The sequence below is a fragment of the Pteropus alecto genome, unplaced genomic scaffold (genome assembly GCF_000325575.1).
Source record: "Pteropus alecto unplaced genomic scaffold, ASM32557v1 scaffold110, whole genome shotgun sequence".
Lineage (NCBI taxonomy): Eukaryota > Metazoa > Chordata > Mammalia > Chiroptera > Pteropodidae > Pteropus > Pteropus alecto.
This window is the reverse complement of record NW_006431920.1, coordinates 638,378-658,783: the sequence shown is the minus strand read 5'-3', so window position 1 is coordinate 658,783 and position 20,406 is coordinate 638,378. Positions and strand designations below refer to the sequence as shown.

Here is a 20,406-nt window from a genome sequence, read left to right as displayed (position 1 = left end):
GTCTTCATTTTCACTGTCCTTCCTCACAACCGGACGCGTCGTAGGTGCTTAGTGAACGTCCTGTCCGTTTCTTTCTGTTTGGATCAACTCTACCGAGTAAGTCGCACCCAAACGGAGGTCCTTGATTCGGAAGGTGTGTCTCCATGAAGAACTCTCTCGATGCTTTTCTCCGATGCACAAGGAGATTGGTCTTTCTCTCAAACCATTTCTTTTCCAGTTATGAAAGTCCTACGCACACACTGGGGGCATTTTAGAAAATGACATACGGGGAACCATGAGAAACGATGCGCCACAGTGTTTCCTGACAAGGGAACAAATGTTGACGATGTGAAAAGTCCAGGGACGAAAGCAGATCACCGAGCTGTGTGTAAAGTATGGTGGAATTTATGATTCGTGCCTGTGTCACGTGAGCGCACAGACACGAGGAAGAAGCCATGCGGATGCACCGAAGCTGGCAGCTCTATCTCCATAGCGCCAATGGTCTAGAACCAGATTCCAGGCACCCCTGCCCCGCACCTCCTTTGCAGGCAGACAGCGCAGGCTTTATAGCTGCCTCTCTTTTTCTGGTTCCCCTCACCAACTCCATTCCATCTGTCTCCAAGCAGGATTCCTCCAAGGCCTGGTGCACAGTGCTTATGTACAAAGGTTTCTGGACACCTGTCAGTACTGGAAACTGTGGGACCCGATCTCTCTTCCCACCGAACTCTTGTTAAGGTGCATCCTCTGGTAGCCCTGGCTACGCTGGGTTGTCCACCTACCTGGTCACTGTTGGTTGGACCTCGGGTGGACCCCTGGCCAAATTCACCTGGCTCTGCAAATGGCTGTCCCTAGAAGTGTGGGGTGGCTGTTTTCCTGGGAGAAAGGCTTGGTGCAGAGAGGCCACCTGTTTCGTGTTCGCCTTAGGGAGCATTGCGTGTGTGCGTGCGTGTGTGCGTGCGTGTGTATTGGTGGGGGGGCTTCTGTAACTCCGTGCTTTAAGGATGGGTAGGGTACTGAGGAACAGGTGCTTCGCTCTTTCCCACGGCTCACGTTTGCAGCACCGAGGTCCTTGCTGCTCCGTCTCTTCCATCGAGAGCCAGACTCAAGAGCCTGAGAAGAAAGGCTGCCTCCAATCCTGAGAGCATCGACTCCCCCATTGCCAGTCCTCTTCCAGGCCGCTGTATTTTGCCCGTGGGTTTTTGAGACATCCTTTTATGTAATGACTACCTCCGTTTTGCTTAAGCCACCTTCGCGTCTGTTACTTGCAAACTGAGAGCTCTGACACATACAGGCGAAGCGTTTGCATCTCCGGCTAGAGCCATGAAATTTAAAATTTCCGAAACTTATCAGAAGCATTTGATGGCTTATATCTGAGATCGCTTTTAGCTTTTTCGCTAGTTCTGTCTGTTTCTTTGTTTTCTGCTTCTCCTTCCCTCCCCCGCTCTTTGCTCATAGCCACAGCTAGGACACTTTCCAACTCTCCACAACATACCAGCCTTTGTGGACTATAAATAGGAAGACAAACGAGGCCGGGCAGTGGGAGAAATTGTCATTCAGGGCTGGCGATTGTAATAAAATTAAATGAGAATGTCTGGCATGCTTTATGGAAGGCTGAACATTTTCAGGTCGAGCTGGATTTTTTTCTTCTTCTTTAATTGGCTGGGGTGAGGGCAACCCCTAAGTTAGGACAGGGTTCCCTCTTGGTCATCTGCTGAGTTGCAGAGTGAGAGGGAGTGTACACAGCCTAGATCTGCTCTGGGGGGTGGGGGGAAATGGTGGGGACACTTTAAGCCATTCTTTAAACACAGAGGAACAGTTGTCATCTCCCCTGTAGATGTGAGAGATCCCCTTCCATCCCCTCAGGTCACTTGGATGGTTGCTAGGTTGGAGACGATGCCCCATCTTTCCTGGGAGAAAGGCTTGGTGCAGAGAGGCCACCTGTTTCGTGTTTGCCTTAGGGAGCATTGCGTGCGTGCGTGCGTGCGTGTGTGCGTGTGTATGTATTGGTGGGGGGCTTCTGTAACTCCATGCTTTAAGGATGGGTAGGGTACTGAGGAACAGGAGCTTCGCTCCTTCCCACGGCTCACGTTTGCAGCACCGAGGTCCTTGCTGCTCCGTCTCTTCCATCGAGAGCCTGACCACAATCATCCCCACATCTTCCTTGCTCACCCTTCTACTCTTGGAGGCCTCCCCTCCGTCAGCAGGGTTGTTTTCCAAGACTTCTGGGGAGCCACTGTTTCTGGCTCTGATGGTTTGCAGCAAGCTGAGTCTCTGGTGGCCTCTAGTGAGAGAGTTTGAAGCTGCAGGGGATGACAGTGGCTGCCGAGCCAAGCTGTGGCCTCCACGAAGCTGCCTGTTCTCCAGCATCTTGCTTCACCCCTTGCCTTGCATTCGGCAGTGCCCACGGTGGAGTCAGGACCCCTGAAGCAAGAATGACAAAGAAAGGTTTATTAGCAAGGTATTTTAGAGTGGTGGTGATGGGGGCTGAGACTCTCACTTAATGAGACACATTTCTCTCTAGGAATTAAGAGTCTTGGCAGTTAAAAGACACCCATGGTGGAATTTGGAGAGCCTGGCGAAGGTGTTTTAGCTCTCACTCTACTTTAGGTCATGTTCTTTCCTCTTGGGGAAGCCATTCTTTAGAGGAGATGGTCATGAAAAAGCCCCGAAAACTTGAAATTTCTCTGTAAGCATGTGCTTTTAGGCAACGCCTGAAAATCTGGAGAAGCCTCCTTCTCTGATGACTGGAAATGCATAATTCATATTCTTTCCAAATGGAAAAATAAATTAGAGAAGTTAGATAGCAGTTGTTTGACAAGCAAATTCACGAAAGTTCTTGAAAGAAGAGAAGTAACAAGAAATGAAGCTGACTTGGGGAGGAGAGGAGCTTGCCTTTTCAGCTTGGCTTATTTATTTGAAGGTGTATTCTGTGGAGGCCTTAGTATACATTGGACTTAAAGATTAACTCATTCAGGTCACATTCTGAATCTAGAGGAAGAGGATGGATTATTGAACAAATGGTGTGGGGATTACTAGCTAACCACTGGGAGGAAAATAAAGTTAATGATCAACATCACACAATAGATCAGAATACGTTTCTGAGATTAAATATTTACATGTTAAAAAAAAAGAAGTTATGAAAGCACAACATTGGTGATTGTTTCTCTAACCTTGGTGGCAAAGAAGGTTTTTCTGAGCATAACACTGGTGAGAAAAAAGGAAAAGATTGATGGAGTTTCTGTGAAATATTTGAAGGTCATTAAGAACCATAGACAAAAGACAAGTGACAGAGCGTAAGCATTTGAAACATATCTGTAAAAATTTCTTAGACAACACTAAGAAAGGTAAACAATCTAATGCAAAAGGGGCATAAATGGAAAATATGAATGATTAAAAACATCGGAAATATTAAAGAATTTAGTTTTAAAAATAGTACATTACAGGCCTGTTGGACTTTTTCTTTCATGGCTGTAAACTAGGACATTGCCTTTTTTTTTTTTTTTTTGCTTATGTAGCTAACGTTTCTGAAACTACTGAGTAAATTTGGGGGAGCTGGAAATAGAGTCCCAGCAGCAGACCTGATGGCTGGAAGGGAGAAAGCGTTTTATTGTGGGTGAATGTTTTCAAAGTGCCCTCTAAAAAGTTTGGATCGATTTACACTCTCATCGACTAGATACAAAGATGCCCCTTGTCTCACATCCTTGTGAAAAAATGGGCACGTTTTCCATTTTGGCAGCGCGATAAGGGACAACATCGTGGTCACACGCACACACGGCCACCCATTTTTTATGGGCTCGGCCATGACACTGGCTTGGGCCCGAGGGGCTTGTTGTAAACTGTTGGCTCTGACTTGCGTCCACCTTTCCCGTCAGTTCCTGCTCATCTTCCACAAGGCGGCAGCAGGGGAGCTGCAGGAGGAGAGTGGGCTGATGGCGCTGGCCAAGCTGTCTGAGATCGACGTGGCCCTGGAGGGCGTCAGAGGTGCCAAGGACTTCTTCGAAGCCAAGGTAGGTGGCTCCTTCCTGTGCTGGACAGTTGCCCCCTCCCTCCGTCCTGTCCCCTGGGAGCTCCCGGTCAGTGGCCATCTCATCAACTCCCTCAGGACAAGTGGCAGATAGATCACGTGTGGTTGCTGGGTGGTGACCGCGTGTCTGCGTGCAATCTGAAACTTAGAACGGAATGACAACCAAATGGTCAATGCACTGCATCCTGGTTTCGGGTTCAAACGGGTTTGCTGGTGCAGTACCCTCAGATTGCCTCTTCGTCCAGACTTTCCTAAAGAATTCCTCCCTCCCCCAAACCACGGTTACTTGAATAGCTACCTCCATCTTTGCATCTTACACACCTGTGTGTACACAAGTGAACAACGGGGCCAGAGGAGGCAGCTTTGGTGGCTTGCCCCAAATCAGTATGTTCTCCATGACGATGACAATGACGATGGCATTGGGAAGGACTCCCCAGCACACGGTCTTGGAGCCTGGAGCCCTTCTGGGTCCTTGCATTCATTCGCGTGTTCATTCAGCCGCACAACGCTTCTCGGGAGCGCACCCCTTGCTGGCCTGTCATTTTCTCTCTGTAGCGCACGCCTGCAGGGAGAGAGGTTGGGAGAGCCGTCCGAACCCCGTGTCGCCCACAGCCGTGGGGTCCGGTGGCTAAGGCTCCCTGGGTCCAGAATCCGCCTCCTCCTGTCACCCGTCCGTGCCTCAGTTTCCTCACCTGTACAGTGGGGGCGGTCAGGGGGTTGCTGTGGGGACCCCGCGAGTTTTCGTGTATGTGAAATGGCAAGTGTGTACCGGCCCAGTGTGAGTGCCGCACCCGTGATGGGAGCCTTTGGGACACCCCACCGCTCCAGGGAGGGGCCAGCCTCTTGTGGAGTTTTGGCTGATTCTCGGAGTTTGCCCAGAGACAAACTGTCTCTGGTGACACATCCCAGCTGGCTCGGGCACCCTAAGCAGGACTCTCCTCTTGCTTCCCTGTGATGCTGCTTGGGGGCAGAGTCTGTCCTCATCCCGCCAACGTGCAGACTGTGACTCGTGGTGGACTTGACGCCTGAATCCCTAGCGCTGTCGTCGGGCAGTTTCAGGGGCAGGCGGACCACTTGTCAGGCCTTCAGTACCAGCTCACGTGTCCAGTCTCGACAGTCCTTGGGCCCTTCCTTTATGACAAAACACTGACTCATCCCAGCTCTGGTTACACTCAGGAGATAGAGCTTCTTGACGAGGGAGTGGCAAACAAAGCTCTGGCCCTTCCCAGGACGTGCACACAGGCTAGAGAGGAAAGCAAGCTCTTGGCCTTGGTGGACAGGTAGTAGAGAGGGTTCTATCTAGCGGGTGGCGTGAGTCTGCCCCATCCACTGACGGTGTCGACCCTTGTGATCTCTTGTGGTGCTTTGGGCAGGGGTCTGGCACTGAGACCCAAGCTCAGCCGGACACTGTCTTCACTCCACTGCTGCAATGTGCCAAGTGCTCTCATCGGAGTCCGTGGGAAGTCCTGGGGGATGTCGTATCTGGGCATCCCAGACCTTTAATCATCTGGCTCTGGTCCCCTCTCCAGCCTCATCCGCCCCTGTGCACGTTTCTTCAAATACTGCCACGCTTTTCACACCGGGGCCTCCGAACCCGCTGTTTCCTCTTCCTGGAAGGCCCCACCCCGTGCCTGTTCCTAGGAAGCCCTACTCATTCTTTCAGACCCACGTGAAAGAGTTGCCTCCTTTCGGCAGCTTTCCCTGGTCATCCCAGCCGGGGAAGTCTATGCTCTCCTGCGTGCCTCTATCGTGAGTGGAAATGGTGTTGTAATTCATTTGTTCAGGGCATTCTCGGACCCTTTTGGTAAGAGTATAAAATTGACCCCATTTTTTGGAGAGCTGTTAACTAACATTTCATATCCTTCACCTCTGGAATTCTGCCTCGAGGGTTTTATCCTTCAGAGACACTAAGCAAATGCACGTAGGTTCCTGTACAGTGTTGCTTATGACAGGGGGACGTTAGAAACAACCGAAACGTCCATGACTAGGGAACGGAGTCCATTCTGTTCCACCCACATGTTTGCACACCCGGGAGCCGTGTCCACGTGTGGACAGGTGTCTGAAATGAATTAAGCGAAACAGGGTGTATGAAATCCCATTTTGTAAATATTAAATACGACCTGGATAATGATACACCGAAGTATTAATAATAGTGCTGTCTGAGGGACTCATTTTTAAATATTTTTGTAATGTTTTATAATGGTGCGTGCATTATTTTTATAACCAGGAGAAAAGATGAAAAGAATAACAATAGATTTTTTGAACTTATGTTTATATGTCTGCCTCCCCACCCAGGCTCAAAGGCAGAGTAGGTGTGGTGTTGTCTTTGTAATTACAGTGCCTAGCGCAAAATGGCCCTCATTAAACATTTGCATGAATGACAAATGGCAGGAGCCATTACTCAGATTTGGGGGAGGGCCATAAAGGAGCTGACAGTTTGCGACAGATGTTCAGAGATGAATGGGGATTCACCTTGTAATCAAGGAAGGGAGGGCCTTCCTGCCGTGGGAACAGCAAGGGCAAAGCCTGCAAGGTGGGGAGGGTAAGGAGCATCTGGAGACGGGACCTTGCCTGCACCAGGCGCAGCAGGACAGGGCCTTCTGGGCTCCCTTAGGGGCCAGGCCTTCCCAGCCTGCCAACTACTGGAACCATCGGCAGATCAGCCTCCCAGGCCCCACCCAGATCCACCTGGGATTTCCGCAGGGTGGGGCCCAGGACAAGTGGTATTGAAGAGCTCTGCAGTGCACAACCAGGCTTGGGAAGCGAAGCTGCGGGCACTGGGGGCCCTCGGTGGTGTTTGAGCAGGGCCTTGCCGTAACCAGTGGTGGGTCTTATGCAGATGGACTCGCCTGGGGAGAGGCTGGACTTGGGAGGCTTCCACAGACTCTGGAGAGGAATTGTAGGTCCAATGAAGGTGGTAACAGTGGGCCTGGGGAGGAGGTAGGATGAATCCCACACTCTCAGAATTCTCAGTGTTTATGACAGCTTGATTGGAGGTGAAAAATAAAATGCCACAAGGCTTGTGGAGCTGTGTGGAGAGGGGCTGGTGATATATTTTTTCATCAAGACAGGATCTCCCCTCCCCATTACAATGGAAACGGGTTGAGGAGAAAAAGTTATAAACTGGGTTTTAGTGTTAAGTCCAAGGTACCTTCAGGCAAGGATAGGGCATGGCCCTTTGTTTGAAGGGCAGGGCATTGCAAAGAGTTTCTGTTCCCATCCTGTTGGACAGAAGATGGCCACATGTGGCTGCACGGGAGGCTACGAAATGCCTCTTTTCCTGGGGTTCCATGTGCCCAGCTGCAATCCTGCTGCTAGGGAGGATATTGCGGCTCATGGAATAATTTCTTCCATACATGTCTGTGGCTGGACCAACGAGCAAGGGCTGGCATGTCATTACAGCTTGCAAAATTGTGCATACCTTGCCCAGGATGGGAGGGTCAGTCTCCCCTAGACCCTTGGGCCTTGTGCCAGGGAAATGTCTCATGTGAAAAAAGGAGGAAATCGATGCTTCATGGACACCCAATCACACAGACCGCGGGAACTATGTTCCCAAGATACAAGGTGAAATCCGTGAACGAGAGGGGACTGTCCAGCGGCAGGACATAATGGTAACTGGACTGTGGGGAAGGAAGTAACCAGAGATACAAAGAACTCCCGGAGAAAGTGCCGTTTTGGAAGACAGGAGCAATTTTAAGGAGAGATTGAATCAGATGAGGCCAGAGCACAGGTCTTGGGTTCAGCAAATGGGCCCGTGGAGATTTTCTGAGAGACCTGGTTGACTGTGGAAGGCAGATTGCAATAGGGCAAGAGGTGAGTGGGAACTGGGGAGGAAGAGTCCCGATGGCTGAGTTTTCTACCTAGAAGATTGGTAGAGGAGGCCTGGACAAAGTGGGGGGAGGCAGCCTGGGATCAAGAAAGTGCTTTGGTGTTTTTCGTTTTTTGTTTTTTGTTTTTTGCTTTGTTGGGGTTTTTTAGCCTGGACATGATAGATGATGGCATGTTTTTAGGTCACGGGGAAGTAGTCCAGGGAGAAGGAAACAAGAGGACAGAGTGGGGTGATCGATGGGACGAGGACTTGGAGGTCATAGGATCAGGAGAAGAGGTGGACCTTTTCGATGGAGAAGAAGGGCCCCAAGCACTGGAATTGCAAGGGTCCCCAGCCCTCCCGTGACCTGGATGGGAATGGTGGGCAGGCGGGGCGATGAACGAACATGTGAGTGTGGATGACGGGTCAGACCCTCTGCTAAGTGGCTCAGATTCATGCCTTACCTAGTGCTCGTGCAAACACTCACCAGTGGGGGCTAGGGTGGGGGGTCCCACTTTGCAGATGAGGAAAAGGAGGCTCGGACAGTGGTTTCTTGGCACATAGTTAGCATGTATAGCCATGCCTAAGTTCGTTATGAATTTTACTGATATAAAAGATACGTAGCACACAATTTACAGATAACAAAATATGTATCGCTTCTCTTGTCAATCCCACGTAGCCCGTTGGCTCTAACAAAAGGGCTCCCTGACTTTTGCTGGACTCTTGTAACTGTGGCCAGTGTAGGGTTGCAACTGACTAAAGAACATAGTTCCCAAATGAATGTTGCTTGATATTATGTTGGTTGATTTATAAGAAAAAAGGGGAAGGGCAGTCTACGGCCATGCCACCCTGAACAAGCCCGATCCCGTCTGATCTCGTGAAGCTAAGCAGGGTCGGGCCTGGTGAGTACTTGGATGGGAGACCACTTAGGGAGACCAGGTGCTGTAGGTGTAAAAAAATAAATCAATAAAAATAAAGGGATTGATTGTAAGCTGACAAGGTCCTTGCAATCTGTGAGGTCAACCAAGGGCTGCCTTGCCTAAAAAATAAAAATAAAAAATAAAAAAAGGGGAAGGGCACACGTGAGAACTTCTTTCATGTCTACGGCCACGCTACCCTGAATAAGCCCGATCTCATCTGATCTCAGAAGCTAAGCAGGATCGGGCCCGGTTAGTACTTGGAGAGAAGAATTTCATTCATTCCTCAGTGATGTGAGCAACTTCTCTACTGAATTTGATAATAGTTTTCAAATATTGGCAGAATATGCTCTCAATTTTTTTTTTTTTTTTTGGCACTATTCATAATGTAAAGGCTACAGTCAATATACAGTTTTAAGTTCATTTTGCATTTTTAACACTTTTCCATCACTTTCTCAAGAAAAGATTGTCTCGACAGTCAATGAAACAATAAACCAAGCCTGAATTCATAGCATCTCTTGGTTTCCATGGTATAATTACTCCCACCGGGGTCACTTTTAAGCTATCAATGGGATGTTGCAGTTGGGAAGATTCATAGTATGTGATGATGGCCCATCATCATACAGAATTTCCGCCTCAGAGATGGAATACATGTCAACAAACTTAAGAGCACAGATAATAGGAAATACAAAATAATCAAGAAATGATGGTTTCTTAGTATTACGTTTGCTTTTAATGTAATTTATTTAATTATAAATTAATGTGATTTAATTTTTAGCAACAGCTATCATTAACAACCAGCTCCTAAAATTTCTGCAAATCAGTTGGCTTACAAGCAGGTACCAGCCAGCTCCAGCACCCCTCTGGGCCCGGAGGTGTTGTGAAGAGTCCAGGGTCTCACTTCCCTGCCGACCGAAGCACAGGGAAAGCGGGGACGGGTGAAGTGGGCAGGAGAGGAGTCCGGAGGGCAGGGACTCCAGTCCTCTGTGCTTTCTGAATCACTGAGAGTGTCAGGAGCCATGAGGGCAGGGCCGTGGAGGTTTGGTTGAGCGCTATGAATCCAGACACCACCCTCGTCAGACTTCTAAATAGAAAATGTGTTCTCAGCATGCGAGCAGAAACAGACAAAGCCTTTGATCCGAGGATGGGACTTGGCAGGGTGGGAGGAGAGAGGTAACCATGCAGGCAGAAGTGCAGGTTCTGGGAATTAAAGGTTCCATGACAGGTGTTGCAAAGATTGGCTAGGAGTCCGTGTCAGGTTGGAACATAACCCCAGGTGCCAAGATAGCAGGAAATAGGAGAAGGAACCCTGGTCAGGGGGTGGGGCTGTGTCAACAGCAAACTCCAAATCGGATTTCTTGCCTTAATCAAGAACGAGTGGGCAGGGAGGACAGGTGTAAGGGTTAGAGAAGGACCCAGGGGTTCAAAATTTCAGCCTGAGTCTGGGACCAGAGAGTGAGAAAGGTTGAAGGTGAGTGGCCCCTGATCTGATCTCTGGGGATGCTGACATAGGGAGCCAAGGGTGAGAACCTCAGGGCCAGAGGATAATGAGAAACTGTGAGGCCGGGGCAGGGTTTCTCGTGCCTAGGAAACACCTGGGAAATTTGGAAAGCGTAATTCCTAGTCTCCAGCCCTAGGGATTCTGATTTGGAAAGAGCAACAGCACAACACTCCCTAGTAATATTTCCAGACTCCTGTGAAATGCAGGGAGAGTTTAGAAGAAAAGATGTAAGGAGTTTTCACTGAGATGCAAGGATCTGCCTTGAGCTACAAAGGGTATAACAGAGAAAAAGTCAGAATGGGCTAAATAAAAGAATGTCGTAGGAAATGGTAAATCTCAGATACGACACTGGAGAAGTGATGAGTGAGTGGACCAGGGGAGAGACTGATGAGACGCCCAAACGTGGATGCAGCTAGTGACGGAGAAACGAGAGAGAACCTGAGAGATGGTGAGCACAGGAGCAGGCTAGTTAGAAACAGAGGTTATGACACATCGATGTAAAAATCACGGAAATCTCAATGAAGGGAATGCTTTTCTGTAAATTTAAGACAATAAGAAAATGCGATGCATTATAGAAAGTGAACAACTCTGCCTGACACTACGTGCCCCCCCCCCGCAAAAAAAACCAGTCAAGTGCTGAGGAATATAGGGATTAATTCTTCGACATTATAATTTTTTTCAGTGTCATAAAAAGAATTCACGCATGTTGAAAAGGGTTATATCATATTCATTCTCTGACACCGTTATGATTCTGATAACAAAATCAGATAAAAATAACACATCAGAAATAAATTTGTATTAATAAATTTAATGAATATAGCTGTAAGACTTAAAACAGAGAATTGAATGTAGTTATAACATTTGAAATTATGTTAAGACTACAGGGGTAGCTTAAAATATATTCATGTCATAGGTGGATCAAATAAGAAAAATGATCATTTCAGTTAGGATACTCTCAGAGACGTTTGATGAAGTTTAACATTCATTCATAACACATTTAAAAATAAAACAGTATGCTTCTTCAACACGATAAAAATATTTGCTTTATAAATATCAAAGCATTTTATAAAGCAGTAATATTAAATAATGTAGTATGGGTACAAGAATAAACAAAACCAGTTAGTAGAACAGAATAGAAAATAATGAAAACAGATCTCCACGTGGAATATAGTATATGAAAAAGACCATTTTCAAATTGGTGGGAAAATAATGGGCTATTCAATAACAGGTATTAAGACAATTGTCTCTATACTTAGGAAAATGAAGTAAAGTACCTCTATTATATTTCTTCAGTAAAAAAAAATGCAGGTGACTTCAGAGCTGAATGTAAAAATAAAACCATAAAAGTATTAGAAGAAAATACAGGAAAATGGGTTTAGAACCTTATGGGTAAACATGATATAAAATACAAAAGCCAGAAAGGAAACGCATGAAAATTGATTACATCAAAATTTAAAATATTTTGCGTGGCCCAAGCTACCTTGAACTTAAAAGACGAACAAAAAAAAAACTGGTAGAAAGTAACTGAAAAATATGTTAACTAAAAATATGGAATTAATACTTAAATTAAAGTAACTAAAAATATGGAATTAATACTTAAATTATATAAAATACTCCAAATTAAAAGGAAAAAACAGCCAAATTGAAAAACAGGCAAAAGAAACAAGTGGGTAATTCACCAAAGAGGAAATAAAAGGTGACAATTTTTTTGCCTATCAGATTGGCAAACAGGAAAAAGGTTAATTATAAGCTTTGGCAAGACTGCAGGAAAGTGACTACCTGTATTCCATGACGGTGGCGGAGTAAATTGGAACAGCTGCTTGGGAGAACAGTTTAGCAGTGTTTATTTTAAAAACGTATGTACCCACCGTGTTTTTGCAAATTTTACCAAATTGAGAGACAAAGAGAAAAATCAGTTGGGGAACAGAGGATTTTAAGATGAATTTATCTGATACAGTATTATTGAAGATAAATTTGTTTTTAAAAAATGGCACCAAATCCCACTCGCAATACCGACAAAAAAAACCCCGTAATGTTTGGAAGAAAGTTTAGAATGATTTTAGTGGGTAACAAAAACCATATTGAATAAAAACTGAGGCATTCAGAGAAAATTTACATTGTAAAGGAATTCCTTGGCCACAGGCAGATGGATGCCATCGCAATCACATTCCCAGCGGGGAGGTTATTTTGTTATTGTTTTTTTCTAGAACTAAACAGTCTTATTTTGAAATTAAAGGTAGCAGGTAGAAGTGGGTGATAGGTGGGGATGTTAAAACAGTATCCTGAAGAAGAAGTGAAATGAGAAGACTGGCCCCAGTGGATGGGAACACGTGTAACACGGCAGCAAATAAAGCGGTGATGTCCTCGAGAATAGAAGGTGAACTTGGGAAGACCACCGGGAAGGAATATTCGCCGGGGGGTCCTTGCCCCGCAGCAGACCAGGTCCCTACATCCATGGCTGCAGACAACGAGCTCTGTTTGCTGGGTGCTCCATCTCCAAGTTCCCCTTCCCCACGCTCACTCTGTGAGTCTGTTTCTGCTGTTCCTCTGCAGGTCCAAGCCTTGTCCTCTGCCAGCAAGTTTGAAGCGGAGCTGAAAGCCGAGCAAGAGGAGCGGAAGCGAGAGGAGGAGAAGAGGAGGATCCGCCAGGCAGCCTTCCGGGAGCTCAAGGCCGCTTTCAGCACATAGTCTGGCGACCTTGACTTCTGTGCGCTGCTGTGCCTCACACATGCCCCGGGGAGAGCCGGCCCCCCGGCATCCTCACCTCTGCTGACCCCTCACCCCAACCAACCTCCATACCCACCGCCTAATGCAAACTCTTTAGCCTCAGAGGGGCGGCTTGGGGTGCCTCTCACCCCTTGAGTGGGAGCCCCTCCTGGAGGGTCCTGGGGTAGGCCCGCCTGCCCACCTTCCTCTGCCCTTCTCTGTAGTCAGAATGTGCCTCTACTTGGCAACCTGTACCTTTTCCTTGTCCCTGTAGCCTTCCACGTCAAAGAGTGGAAATTAGTTTGTACAGATACTTCTTTCTTTGGTGGTCCTCAGAGGAGTTAGTCCCTGGGGGGCTGTCATGTTAATGGGGTCCGTTTTCTTGGGTAATTCCCTGCACCTCTCCCGTCATGGCCTCCATCCCTTTGTTTCCCACCCGGCTACCCTGTTCTCATTCCTAGCCCGATTCTGCCAGTTGCCTTTGCATTTTTGTCGATCCTGTGATGATGGTAAGGTTTAGAGCAGGCCAGGCTGGACCACTGCCTGTCCCCTCTCCAAAGGGGGGTGTGGCATGCTGCCGAGATGACACAAAATAGTGGAAAGTTAAGAAGATCTGTTCCTGTCCTCTAGCGTTCTCGCTAGCGCACGGTCTCCATGCCTGCTCTTGTTCACTCTCCCCATTTCGGCCTTTTTTCCTGCTCTTAAATACTGTGCTTCTTAACTGTAATAATGAAAGAATAATTCGAAGTAATATTAATGAGTAGAAGAATTCCTGTTAACTCTGAGTCTACGCAAGTTGTAGTACAGCAGACCCCTGGCATTCCCAAGTGACAAATCTTCAGCCTTGCGGAATCCCAAAACTCATGACTATCCTCATCACGTGGTCAGTTTTCAACATCTGTTTCAAGGCGGTGAAGCTGTTCTTACCTCCAGCACAAATTTTTATATATTGTGAATTCTTGGGATACTCACAAATACCAGGGGTTTGTTGTATTTTTAAGAATAATTCCTAATGTCATATTTATGCTCTTTTGTAACCGCTGTCTTTATAATAAAGCATCTGCATTTCTACTTTACAGCCGTTTCTTTTTAAATAAACTATGCAAATAGACGTTGCCATCACATTTGTTGTTCGTCTTCTTAGAATTGGTGGAGAGAGCAGAGTGTTCTGTGTAGGGGCCACATCTGGCTCAGGCTCCTGTGGGACACTGAGTTCTGGAAGTCGAGTTAGAAGGACCCAGAGGCAGTGGACATGAAAACAGAATGGAGATGTGCCATCCGATCGTGCGATCATGCTTCTTGGTATTCATCCAAATGAGCTGAGGACATTCGTCCAGACAAAAATCCGCACATGAATGTTTATAGTGGCTTTATTCATAATTGCCCCAACCTGGAAGTAACCAACATATTCCTCAACTGGTAAATGGATAAACAAACTGTGGTACATCCACGCAAGGGAATATTAATTCAACAATGAAAAGAAATATTATTCAATATAAAAAGAAATAAGCTATCTAATTACCAAAAGATATGGAGGAAACTTAAAATATGTATTGCTAAGTGAAAGAAGCCAATCTGGGAAGGTTACATACTGTGTGATTCCAAGTACGTGACATTCTGGAAAAGGCAGAACTATGAAGACAGTAAAAAGATCAGGGGTTCCCAGGGGTCACGGGGGGTGGGATTGGAGAGGCATAAAAAGGCCTTGCACAGAGGATTTCTAGGTAGTGAAACTATTACTTTTATTACACTGTAATGACAGATACATTCATTATACAGTTGCCAAAACCCATAGAACTTGCAACACAAAGAATGGACCCTACGGTAAACTATGGACTTGAGTTAATAATAATGTATCAGTATGAGCACATCAATTGTAACAAGTGTCCCGCACTGAAGCAAGATGTTACACTTCGGGAAACTGAAGCGGGAGGGGAGAGACCTTTATGGGAACTGTACTTTCTGCTGTTTTTCTGTAAACCTAAAACTGCTTTAAAAAACAAAGTCTATTAATAAAAAGAAAAAGGAAGGAATGGGGAGAACAGGGTAATTACTTCGAACATCCATTTGCCTGTCTGGACAACGAGGCCCGTGGGAGATCTAAAAACTCTTGATCGCAGTGATAGAAAGTGTAACACGGAAGGACTGAAGACAAGAAAGGACAGATATTGGGCCGTGTAACTACGAAGACCAGGGACAGGACCTCTTTGCCCCTTTGTGGTTACGAAGTCCTTCAGATGTTTTCCTTTTGTGCTGCTCGCCTACAATTCCCATCCTCCAAGCCATGGCCTTCGTTGGTTCTTTCCTGGGTCTTTCCAGTGGCCTCCCGATCCGTGTCCTTGCCCTCATTCTGTCCTGATTGTCCACCCTGTAGCTAGAATAATTCTTATAACCTGCAAACCGTTCCTAACACTGCCCTTCAATATTTGGCTCTTCGTTTTCATGATCTGGCCCCCCTGCTCACCTCCCCTGCCCCATCCCCATCTCCTTCCAGACTGTACACTCCAGGTAAATGCAACACCAAGCGGTTCCTAGACAGTTCCACTCCTCCAGGCTTTGACACATGCTGTTTGCTCTGCCTGGCACTCTCTCCCTTGCCCTACTGGCAAACTACTTCTCATTGTTTATGACTCAGCTCGTGACACCGTAATGGTAGATACATTCGTTATACAGTTGCCAATTATTCAGGGAGCTCTCTTGATGGTCCCAGACTAAATAAAGGCTACCCTCGGTATTCCCATTTTGCCCTGAGTATTTCTCTATTGCAATCTTTACAGGATTATGCAGCATCCTTCTGTTTACTCCTCTTCCTCCTCCTTTGGATGATGAACTCTTCAAAGGGCAGGGCTCTGCCTTCCACACTGCTGTAGGACTAGCACAGTGCCCAGCATGCAGCAGGACCCCCCTTGCATGTTTGTTTCACAAAGACACCCCAGACAGAGGTGGGCAAGGGAGGACCCCTATCACGGGGCCAGGAACCTTCTAAGCACTCTGACTTAAATGGGAGCCTGGCCTGAGGGGACAGCTCTGAAAGGGAGGACAGCAGAGATTGTGGGGACATCATTCTCACTGGAAAAGTGATGAGTCTGCTCCCAAAGGCCCTCCTTTGACTGAGCAATCAGGAAAACAATCAGTTCTGCCTCTGCCCTGGAGGCTGAGGGGATGTAATGGGAGTTGGAGTCAGACACTAGGCCGGTAACTTAGCCTCACTGAGCCTGTTTCTTTGCCTGCCTAGTGGGGATGGTAACTTAGCCTCACTGAGCCTGTTTCTTTGCCTGTCTAGTGGGGATGATTGTCTACCTGGCAGATTCCACGGCTGACGTATATTTAGTGCTCAAGACATATTGATTCCCTCTCTACCTTCCACCCTCCACTACCGCAATTCTGTCTCCTGAGTTCTGGGCCTCCAAAGTCCTGTGCCAGGGCTCCTAGGCCAGGGTGGCCCTGGAATGCTCAGTCCTGGCTGCTGCTTTGGCTTCAAGCTCAGATGCCCACTTGCCTTGCTGCTCTGTTCTTTTGGGCCCCTTTTACTAACCAGCCTGGGGAGAATTCTGCCCATCTGCCTGCTTAGCAGCCATGCCCCCTGCAGCTGGCGATTGCTGAGCCCTCCCAGCCTGATCATGTGCCCTGACACCTGTGGCCTTGTCCCTGCTCAGATTTCTCCTTTCTGACTGTGCCCATTCACCGGGCCAGATTCTGGCCTCATCCCTGCTCACCGGCTCGACTGTAGGAGAACGATGGTTCCGTGGCCAGTCTCTGGGACCTGGGGGCTTGGGAGCGGGGTCCTGGGGTTGCCAACTTAGGATTCCACAGCTTGTGGAGGTGCTGAGAATGGGACCTTATCAGCGGGTCAGTCTCCCTGCTCCCCTCCTCCCCTTCCCAGAACCAATCACGTAGTATTGGCGGGAATGCACGTTGCTGCAGTCCTTTTGAAAGGCAGTTTGGTAGACTGTTAAAATTAAACATCGTGTCGGTATTAGTTACTTATTTTTGTTTTAACAAGTCATCCCATAACTGAGTGGCTTAAAGCAATATTTAACATTTATTATCTCATACGGTTTCTGAGGGTCAGGAATTCAGAAGCAGTTAAGCTGGGTGGTACTAGCTCAGTTAAAATGTCAGTTGGGGCGGCAGTCATCCGAAGGCTTGACTAGGGCTGGAGGATCCACTTCTGAGGGAACTCACTCATGTAGTTCACAGTTTGGTGCTGGCTCTTGGCTGGAGGTCTTGGTCATCTGCCACATGAACCCCTCCAGGGGACTGGGCTGCTTGAGTGCCCTCACAACATGGCAGCTGGTCTCCAGCAAAGCAGGTGTAAACCACGTTTTTTTAAAACCTATCTTCAGAAATCACACTCTGCCATTTCCTCAATATCTTACTGGCTACATGAGTCAGCTCGATTGGCAAAAATCATTGGGAGCCATCTTGGAGGCTGGCTACTGAAGAATCAGTTAGGGTTCTTAACTGCAAGTAACAGAATTTAAACCAGACTCACATAAGCAGAAGAGGAACTGACTGAGAAGGCATTAAGGAGCTCTCAGAATCACTGGCAGCGTTGCAGGGCCAGGCCAAGAAAATAGGCAGGGGGCCAGACGGCTGGCATTGTATCCAGAGGCACAACATGGGAACCAGCCAGGAATGGTGCCTGGGCCTGAATGCCCAGAGCTTTGGGGTGTCCTGCTTCTTCAGGTCGCTACTCCACATCCAGAGTCTGAGGTTGAGCCCAGCCACATGCCCATGTGTCGGGAGTGCTGGTCTCCTGTCGAGGGAGGCGAGCTCTGTCTCCCATCAACATTCTTATTCTCCCCAAACATGGAAAGTATTTCAGATGCAGGACAGGTGTGTAAGAGGGGCAGATGTCCACTGCTGTGATATTTCATGAGCTTTGACCCAAGGGTTTTACTTCTGGGAACTTATCCTATAGGTAAACATAAACTTGAACAAGGGTATATTTAAAGGGCTACTCATTACTCATTACTCTGTTGAATATAATATGAAAAAAAACAAAAAACAAAAAAACACTGGAAACAGGATCTCTACCAGCAGGGGATGGATGAAGTGTATGATGGTACATCCATTTAAATGAACACTGTTTGGCAGCCATTAAAAAGAATGTAGGGGACTCCAAGATACATTGACACATTGTTTCTCGGGAAAAGGCCAGGAGCAGAGCAGCACTCAGAGCCATGCTTAGGCTTTGTTTAGTTTGTTTTATGTGAGAGATGTAAAGCCATGTCTCTGCCCACGAAGAAGCACATTATGCTTGTTTATGCGCACATACAACATTTTGGGGAAACCACATGAGAAACTGTCAATAGTGAGCTTACCTGAGAAGAGGAGAGAGAACCTGAGGGTCCCGAGTAGGTCTAGGGGGATTTAATTTTTTTCCTTTATATGTTTTTGAATTCTAAAAAATTTTCAATCATAAGCGTGTACTGCTTTACTACTACTGCTGTTAATAATATTTAATAAGACAGAAAGAAGACTCTGGCCACAAAGAAAGTGAGAAGAGTAGCTGAACATGCATGCGGGACCCTCTGGGACAGCTAAAGTATGAAATCCTGTCTTCAAAGGCTCAAGAAAGAGAAAACGAATAACATTTTAGGAACACGTTGTGGGGCATTTATGTGAAATGATACGTTTATTTCATTCCAAGGTAGTTTTTATGATTTAATTGTCTTGGTATACATCTGGAGGTTGGAAACAAGAAAAGAATTTAAAACATGCAAGCACTTATACGATAAAAAATGTTTTCAAACATAAAAGTGGATCGGTGTCTATAGTTATCATCCGAGCAGCCTTTCTTGGATGTTTGCTCGGCTCTGTGACTCGGTACCTGCCCACTCTCTTTGACTTGTGTTTTCTCTTGTTTTTCAGTTGTGTACTCAACACTCCTAGTTAGGGTACCAATCCTGAGTGGCCCTCTCCACTAACAAATCCATCCTGCTTTTTCATCCACTTTCAAATTTCTGCATCTTTCTTTCCCCATCACTCACTTGTTCATAACCCTCTGTTCTCCCTGCTCCGTAGACACTTCCGGTCATGAATTCAACGGTGTTTTCCCCAGCCCCAGATGCCTTGAGAACTCTGAAGATTTGGCATTGCCAATCAATATTTTCCGCCCTCTGTTCCCTTTGTTATTATCTGAGTAGGGCAGATATCAGTCTACTAGTGTAATTTTAAAAACCACTATTTAATGAAACATTGTGGAGAGAGAATGAATAAAAAGAGAAGGCGCCTTTCCTGAGGATTAGATAATCAAGAATTTATTTGATCCTATAGGCATTTATTGTTTACTGTGTGCCAGGACAATGGCAGCTGCTGAGGATGCAAAGTCAAATAGTGGAGTGTGTGTAATGGTTAAAAGCACGGGATGTCCTTGGTTTTCATCATCATCATCATCATCATCATCATCATCATTATCTTCCTCCTTTAGATTCAGTTCCTGCTTTCTAGAAGCTTATAGTTTAGGGCAAAAAATATGGCTAAGACACTTTGAAAAACAGTCTGGCCGTTTCTGATACAGTTAAACAAGTACCACATAACCACTAATTCCATTTCTAGGTATTTACCCAAGTGAAGTAAAAACCTATGTTCACATAAATACCTGCATGTGAATATTCATAGGAGCTTCATTGATAATCTCCCCGAACATCCCTCAACTGGGCAATGGATAAACAAATGTAGTGCATACATCCAAAGAAATACTACTCAGCAATAAAAAAGAAGAAAGTACTGAAATATGAAACAGTATGGCTGACACTCAAATTCATTATGCTGAGTGAAAGAAGCCAGCCTCAAAAGGCTACATTCTATATGGTCTTGTTTATACGGTATCATAAAGCAAAACTATAAGGACAGAAAACAGTAGTTTCAGGGGCTGGAAGTGGAAGTTAAGGCTGACCACAAAGTGTCCTTGGGGGAACTTCTGTGGGTTATGGGACTATTCTGTACCTCGATTTTATTGGTAGTTACACACACCTGCATATATTTGTCAAAAGTTGCAGAACTGCACACTAAAAATGCTGAATTTTACTGTATGGAAATTATTCCTTTATATATATATGAAATTACAGACATAGATGGCATAGCAACTGAGAAGTGGCATGACAAGTTGGTTAGGGACATGGGCTTTGCAATCAGTCAGCCTGGGCTAGGAAGTCCTGGATGAGATATGGAGAAGGTAGGCACTACTCTCAAGTGTATAGTTGACTTTCCCAGTGTTCCTTAGTGCTCCCACCAGGATTACAAGAGAGAAAGCAAGGGCTTAATAACATAACAAGCATTAGCATTACTTTTTTTCCCCCTTAAAAACAGCAATTCAAGGGGTAAGTTCTTTGGTCTAGGGGAGGGAATTAAAGAAAGATTCACAGAGGCAGTAACACAATTTGGGTTTTTAAAGATGAGTGGGTGTTATGCAGGTTGGTGAGAAGTCAGGTACGTATTAACAATGACATTGTAACAAGAGGGA

The 20,406-nt window shown here is 46.4% G+C and overlaps 1 protein-coding gene and 1 pseudogene across 1 annotated transcript in view; both read left to right on the top strand.

Moving 5' to 3' along the window:
* The window catches only part of EFHD1 (EF-hand domain family member D1), a 37,154-nt gene extending 23,100 nt beyond the window's left edge, over positions 1–14,054 (top strand). The window contains exons 3-4 of the mRNA XM_006906760.3: positions 3,852–3,986; positions 12,783–14,054. Coding sequence (XP_006906822.2) covers positions 3,852–3,986; positions 12,783–12,917 — 270 coding nt within the window. The 3' untranslated portion in view covers positions 12,918–14,054. The remainder of the gene's footprint in view (positions 1–3,851; positions 3,987–12,782) is intronic.
* Positions 8,643–8,762, top strand: LOC112475472 (annotated as a pseudogene).
* Positions 14,055–20,406: the final 6,352 nt, after the last annotated feature.